At 38.1% G+C, this 7,899-nt stretch overlaps 1 protein-coding gene across 1 annotated transcript; it reads right to left on the bottom strand.

Moving 5' to 3' along the window:
- Positions 1-544: 544 nt before the first annotated feature.
- Positions 545-4,768, bottom strand: LOC137390916 (NADH dehydrogenase [ubiquinone] flavoprotein 1, mitochondrial-like). The gene is made up of 4 exons (XM_068077235.1): positions 4,641-4,768; positions 4,182-4,285; positions 913-1,022; positions 545-625 (listed from the first exon to the last, which is right to left on the bottom strand). The coding sequence occupies exons 1-4, from the start codon at positions 4,766-4,768 to the stop codon at positions 545-547; spliced, it is 423 nt and encodes a 140-aa protein (XP_067933336.1).
- Between the last annotated feature and the right edge of the window lie 3,131 nt (positions 4,769-7,899).

Raw genomic sequence — 7,899 nt, 5'->3', positions numbered from 1 at the left:
CAGTATGTATATGTATTTGGAGGCAGGCTAATAGCATACTAAACCTGTGTTCAACCACAAATGTCCGTTCTCAGGCTAAATCAGCAAGGAACAGACAGGCAGCGACTTAATTAATTTTCTTGCAATGATTTGAATATAGAAATAAACCCTGAAGGCTAACAAACATTGTATTTTTGCCATAGACTGAGTGAAAATACTGCAAGTCTTAGAGAATAAAATTGCTGTATGGTGGCGCTACCACCAGACAGACCACAGCAATCGATATTGTAAACAATAAAATCTGATCGGCACATAGTTTGAATAGCAGGCATCTTCATCAAAGGTAATAAATAGTCCAAGAACAACTCCAGTTAAATATACATGTGTAGTGGAATTTGCATTTTATGATATTTAATGCAGCTTGTACAGCAGTATATGATGCCCACTCTTCTGTAAATACCTGTAACTATGTATTATCAGTGCATAGTTCATGCAACATTCTCCACTATTGATGGAATATACAAAACTGCAAATAGTGCTGACAACTCCAAACATAAAAAGTAGGTTATGAAAACTTGGCTTCCTCTCTGCTATGGAATTTCTGCATAGGCTGCTCAATCATTGGGCGAAAATGTCGTATGAGTCCCTAAAAGAGATTGTTAAACAAAGGAGTGAAACAAAATATGTCAGCTACTTCTGAACATGACAGCAAGTTATACAATATGCAGAAAGAACTAGGCGGAATGTAAATTTGTTATACAAACCATGGGTAACAAAACAAGACATAGCGGGCAGCGATATGCCATGAATACCTGTATGTCTCGTTTAGCTGAATGACTCCAGTTACGCACAAGAATGAGTAGCTAGCCGCACATATAAATGTATGCATATGAACAATGATGGCCTCGGCATAGACAAGAAGCTGGCTGTTACCTGCACTGGCCAGGCTGCTCCATCTCCTGAGGCGCAAATTGTGTGACCTTCTATTTGCTTCGACAATTCATAAAGTGAGTCTATTTCTTCAGGTTTGGCTTGTCCAGTCGCTATGTGAGAGATAAAAAACAACAATTGAGGGCCAGCAGCGACTTGTTTGCATTCTTTTCTAGTGCAAAAGGTTTGAAATCTCTGTATCCCAGCTAGTGCTTGGTTACACAAGCCATATTGCAGTGGATAATGTACATTGTAAGATGCAAGTGAGCTATTCACCAAGTAGGAAAACACTAAGGCTCACCAAGATACAGTAGAACCTCTAATTACAATTGTCTTAACATACAAATGTTTCAACATACAAATGTTTCAACATACAAGTGTTTAACATACAAATGTCTTAACATACAAATTTTTTAATCTATACTTTAAGATTTGTGATCATGTTTGACTTTGCACCTAAAGATTTTTCAACACACTATGTTCACATTTTTTGAAGCATCGCAGTATCACGGGTGAAAGAAAACCTATAACAAATATATAAAATCATTAACAAACCAGGAAATTAATTTGGGTAGTCTAAAATTTCTAGTCTAAATCACAGTGAATTTCACTACCATCACCCCTACCTCTGCACTGACTCCTACAGTACCAAGGCTACATTTCTGTTGTCATGCCTTCAAGGTAAACTGACAATAAAAACTTTTCATAATTTCTTTATTAATTAAAACTGTGTTACATCTCACTTATCTAATATAATTGTTTTATTATTGTTTAATTACGAATGTTTACTAAAAAGTTACTATAGACACTATCAAAGAAATTAAACAAAGTATGATGCTTTTTAATGAAAATATTTTCTGGCTTTTAACACATAATGCAGATGCCGCAATGAATTAGATTTTTTATGTAGAGGTTTCACTGTATCTCTGACAAATAATACACCTACAGTGTGGAGCATAGCAAAGAGATTGGTTATTTGGGATGGTACATAGGGATGGTACATAGGAATGGCACATAAGGATAGTACAGAGGGATGGTACATAGGGATGGTACGTAGGGATGGTACATAGGGATGGTATATAGAGATGGTACATTCGGGATGGTACATAGAAATGGAACATAGAGATGGTGCATAGGGATGGTATATAGGGATGGTACAGAGGGATGGTACAAAGGAATGGTACAAAGGGATGGTACATAGGGATGGTACGTAGGGATGGTACATAGGGATGGTACAGAGGGATGGTACTTAGGGCTGGTACAGAGGGATGGTACGTAGGGATGGTACGTAGGGATGGTACATAGGGATGGTACATAGGGATGGTACATAGGGATGGTACATAGGGATGGTACAGAGGGATGGTAAATAGGGATGGTACGTAGGGATGGTACGTAGGGATGGTACATAGGGATGGTACATAGGGATGGTACATAGGGATGGTACATAGAGATGGTACAGAGGGATGGTACATAGGGATGGTACATAGGGATGGTACATAGGGATGGTACATAGAGATGGTACATAGAGATGGTACATAGGGATAGTACAGAGGGATGGTACATAGGGATGGTACGTAGGGATGGTACATAGAGATGGTACATAGAGATGGAACATAGGGATGGTATATAAGGATGGTACAAAGGGATGGTACATAGGGATAGTACAGAGGGATAGTACATAGGGATGGTACGTAGGGATGGTACATAGGGATGGTACAGAAGGATGGTACATAGGGATGGTACGTAGGAATGGTACAGAAGGATGGTACAGAGGGATGGTACAAAGGGATGGTACATAGGGATGGTACGTAGGGATGGTACATAGGGATGGTACAGAGGGATGGTACATAGGGATGGTACGTAGGGATGGTACATAGGGATGGTACAGAGGGATGGTACATAGGGATGGTACGTAGGGATGGTACGTAGGGATGGTACTTAGGGATGGTACATAGGGATGGTATGTAGGGATGGTACGTAGGGATGGTTCGTAGGGATGGTACGTAGGGATGGTACGTAGAGATGGTACATAGAGATGGTACATAGAGATGGAACATAGAGATGGTATATAAGGATGGTACAAAGAGATGGTACATAGGGATAGTACAGAGGGATGGTACATAGGGATGGTACGTAGGGATGGTACAGAGGGATGGTACATAGGGATGGTACGTAAAGATGGTACTTAGGGATGGTACATAGGGATGGTACGTAGGGATGGTACGTAGGGATGGTACGTAGGGATGGTACGTAGGGATGGTATGTAGGGATGGTACGTAGGGATGGTACGTAGGGATGGTACGTAGGGATGGTACAAAGGGATGGTACAGAGGGATAGTACATAGGGATGGTACAGAGGGATAGTACGTAGGAATGGTACAAAGGGATGGTACATAGGGATGGTACGTAGGGATGGTACATAGGGATGGTACAGAGGGATGGTACATAGGGATGGTACGTAGAGATGGTACTTAGGGATGGTACATAGGGATGGTACGTAGGGATGGTACGTAGGGATGGTACATAGGGATGGTACATAGGGATGGTACATAGGGGTGGTACATAGGGGTGGTACGTAGGGATGGTACGTAGGGATGGTACGTAGGGATGGTACAAAGGGATGGTACAGAGGGATGGTACATAGGGATGGTACAGAGGGATAGTACGTAGGAATGGTACAAAGGGATGGTACGTAGGGATGGTACATAGGGATGGTACTTAGGGATGGTACATAGGAATGGTACATAAGGATAGTACAGAGGGATGGTACATAGAGATGGTACATAGGGATGGTACATAGGGATGGTACATAGGGATGGTACATAGGGATGGTACATCCGGGATGGTACATAGGAATGGTACAGAGGAATGGTACTTACGGTATGATTGGTAGAAGAGAGAAGGTGAATGAGGTAAGACAAGAGATGAGATGCAAGAGACAAGGGATGGAGAGAGAGGGAATAGAAAATTCGAGTAATAAAAGAAATGAACAATAAATGAATAAGGAGAACGAGAAATATGATGAATAAAAAATGCTAGAAGTGAAGGAGGACATGGGTAAAAATGAAAATGGATAGAATGTGATAGATTGCAGAAAATAACAAGTTTAAATAAAACAAAAAAATGAAAAGACTACGGAAGATTGGATGACCAGCAAAAGGGGATATAAAAACAGCATGATGGAAATCAATAAAATAAGAGAGTGGTATGCAGAGCACAGAGTCCTCCATAGACATTGTAGTGGGCTTAATCAACTGAGGGGTTAGTCTTACTGAATCTGTGCATGATTTTCATCATCCAGCTAACTCCCTCACGACAAGGGGTGCATTGACCACGACTTTCGTGCTTGTAGAAGTCTATAAGACGCGATATGCATCTACAAGAACACAAAAAACGTAAAAGTTATCGTATATTGAATTATCAAGGATCATGTATACAAGATAGGCACTGCAGAGAAGTAGACTCCAGATTTTGTATTTAAACTCACAAAGGTAAGTCTTTGACAGACAGTCAGTATTCTTTCATGCAGTGTCACTAATGATACGACTACAGAAATGAGTTACAGAAAGTATCAGAAATGATGAACACTTGAAATTAGCAGCGTGGTAAGGCGGCGCGGTGAGACAGCGCGGTAAGGCAGCCCGCTGAGGCAGCACAATGAGGCAGCATGATAAGGCAGCCCGATGAGGCAACCCAGTAAGGCAGCGCAGTGAGGCAGCATGGTAACTTACCTGATGAGATCAGCCTGTTTATTCATCACAATCACGGCAGCTGTCCCGAGTCCTGTCTGCGCTTCTATGAGTCCATCAAAGTCCATAAGCACCGTATCACAGACACTAGATGAACATATATATTGCATCTCGATACACCCTATTCCAGCTAGCAGATATATGCATGCTAAAGCATTGACCGAGAGCAATATTGGGACATATTGCCAAGCAATACAGCCCCCCAAGAGTTTGTACATGAACTCTTTGTATATAAGAAATTTATAACTTTGACAACAGCTAGCCTTTAAACTGTTCGCAGAATCTTTTAGCCTTAGAATCTACATGCATACGGCGTGTTTAGCCTTTGAATCATAATGATAGTCTTCAAGCCTTTGGTACATACATGTATGCTTTAGGACAATGTTTTAGCCTTTTGTCTATATGTATAATCAGTCTTTAGCCTTGGGTCCATTTGTTTAAACACAATCTTTAGCTCTCGGCGTGTGCATGCGTGCACAATCTTTAGCCTACAATCTATATATACATGTATATATATATTCACATTTTTAGCCTTAGATTTGTTGTACATGTACAACATTTAGCCTTGGATACATGTGTATCGACACACCTTGAAGGTCAGGCTCCACGCGCCGAGGGATTACATTGTCGACACGTAGTGTAGACATCTACTGTAGCTACACGCACTGATGCTAATATATGATGTATCATATTGAAAAATATATTGACCAATGAGATTCACATCAGTTTTGTGAAGACCATGATGTGTTTGCTGGAGTTTCTAGCATCAATATTGAAGTACTGTCAGAATATTAGTATTGTAACATGATCATCAACGATTTGTGATAACAATAGTAGTTGTGCAGCCGTTTCCATTTCTATATTTCTATATTCTACACAAAGAAAAAATGTTGTATCTTAAGAATAAAAACAACCGGGTACCCAAATACTTTTATTCATGACATGAATTGAACCATAAACAAAAGGTTTTAACATAATTAATTACGGAACAAACTATCTGAAATATTTTATAAACAACTCTATATGGCTGTACTAGCAAAAGACCTCTTTCGTTATTGTATTAGCACCTCTCCTGTATTTTTGCTGAGTAGCAAAGATTGTATATAAACAATCTTTGCTACTCAGCTAAATAGGCTACAATATCATAGAATGCTAAACTATATCGCACTATTATAGGCTTCAAACGTACTGGATAATCGGCTGAGCCAGCCAGTCTTTGAAGTACAATCCTATCACTCGCTTAAATCTATAAAATTAGTATGGGAGTTTCTTTATATTTTAACTTTGAAGGAAATCCGACGAGGGGTATTTCTTTGTTATGAATGAGACACAAGAAGCTCAAACATAATGAATTACGATGCACATTGGTATTTCATTATGTTTGAACATTCTTTGAAACATAAGAAAACGATATGTTATTCAAAAATCATTTTAAGAATAGTCGATCGTTTTCACATGGCAGCGACGTATAAAAAAACAACTCGCTTCACGATCGTTGATTTTTTTCCTGGCTTGAAAATTCAGACTCACAGAGGCAGATTCACAAGTTGTTGCGATGACAAATACCCTTTCTTAATTTCTACGATTGATTCATGCACCCTTGCGGTGCGAACATAACCTTCGCACTCTTTAGGGGTTTGAGGTTATGTTTGCAAGGGTTCTTTCCGATTATGGGTGCTCGCACCCCTTAGGGGTATGAGCACCCATGATCAGGAAACCATATTCTATGAAGATTCACCTAATGGTTGGCAACTCTCTTGAGATAATGTATGTAATGCTGAGGTCCTGCTTTTATCTATGTGCACTGACCTCTGCTTTACCCTGATCTTTCTTTTCATCTACACTAGTACACTACTATACTATCCTATCTACACTAGTACACTACTATACTATCCTATCTACACTAGTACACTACTATACTATCCTATCTACACTAGTACACTACTATACTATCTACACTAGTACACTACTATACTATCTACACTAGTACACTACTATACTATCCTTTCTACACTAGTACACTATTATACTATCCTATCTACACTAGTACACTACTATACTATCCTATCTACACTAGTACACTACTATACTATCCTATCTACACTAGTACACTATTATACTATCTACACTAGTACACTATTATACTATACTATCTACACTAGTACACTATTATACTATACTATCTACACTAGTACACTATCATACTATACTATCTACACTAGTACACTATTATACTATCTACACTAGTACACTATTATACTATACTATCTACACTAGTACACTATTATACTATACTATCTACACTAGTACACTACCAGACCCGTGCGCTGTGAGAGATCGTCATGTGTAATAATAATCTGCTCAATTACTCCGCTGAGCAGCAAGGCGTTAGAATGGTGCATATGATAGTACGCTTTGTTGGAAGCTGAATATATGGGTTCTGTTCTCTTGCGGTGTGACTTCTTTCCCTAATGTTCCAAGAATGGCTTCGGACAGCCGGACACAATGCCTAGTATAGTAAAGATTGCATGTGTGCTGACCTCTGCATTATTCTGATGTTTATTCACAGGTATTGAATTCATACTCATCTCTTCACATGTCTCATCAACAGTGTTATTATTAGCTCTTTAATTTATCCAATCCCTCTTCTACTTATGCGTGTATATATCTACTTATATATCTACTTATTATATATCTACTTATATATCTACTTATGCGTGTATATATTTACTTATATATCTACTTATACATGTTTATATCTACTTATATATCTACTTATTGTATATCTACTTATATATCTACTTATACATGTTTATATCTACTTATATATCTACTTATGCGTGTATATATCTGCTTATATATCTACTTATATGTGTTTATATCTACTTATATATCTACTTATATATCTACTCATTATATATCTACTTATATATGTATGTATCTACTTATATATCTACTTATACATGTTTATATCTACTTATATATCTACTTATACATGTATATATCTACTTATACATGTATATATCTACTTATATATCTACTTATTGTATATCTACTTATACATGTATATATCTACTTATATATCTACTTAGGTATCCAACCACTTTGAACAGTCTTAAAGTCACATCAGTAGCTTGTATATTAAAGGTTTTCAAAATTGATTGAATCTCAACATTATTTATCTGTAAAAATGTGAATAAGTAGAATATCTCCTAAGAATTTTATTATTAATGTTTTTAAA

The sequence above is a fragment of the Watersipora subatra genome, chromosome 1, assembly GCF_963576615.1.
Source record: "Watersipora subatra chromosome 1, tzWatSuba1.1, whole genome shotgun sequence".
Taxonomy (NCBI): Eukaryota; Metazoa; Bryozoa; class Gymnolaemata; order Cheilostomatida; family Watersiporidae; genus Watersipora; species Watersipora subatra.
The sequence above is the reverse complement of the archived record's forward strand: the minus strand, read 5'-3'. Positions and strand labels throughout refer to the sequence as shown.

What these genes read in the sequence shown, in the direction of transcription:
- LOC137390916 (XM_068077235.1), bottom strand. Translation starts at nt 4,768, where the DNA reads ATGCAATATATATGTTCATCTAGTGTCTGTGATACGGTGCTTATGGAC. An exon ending in GAAAATCATGCACAGATTCA is followed by an intron (nt 1,023 to 4,181) that starts GTAAGACTAACC and finishes TCTCTCACATAG; the next exon opens with CGACTGGACAAGCCAAACCT. An exon ending in GAGCAGCCTGGCCAGTGCAG is followed by an intron (nt 626 to 912) that starts GTAACAGCCAGC and finishes AATCTCTTTTAG; the next exon opens with GGACTCATACGACATTTTCG.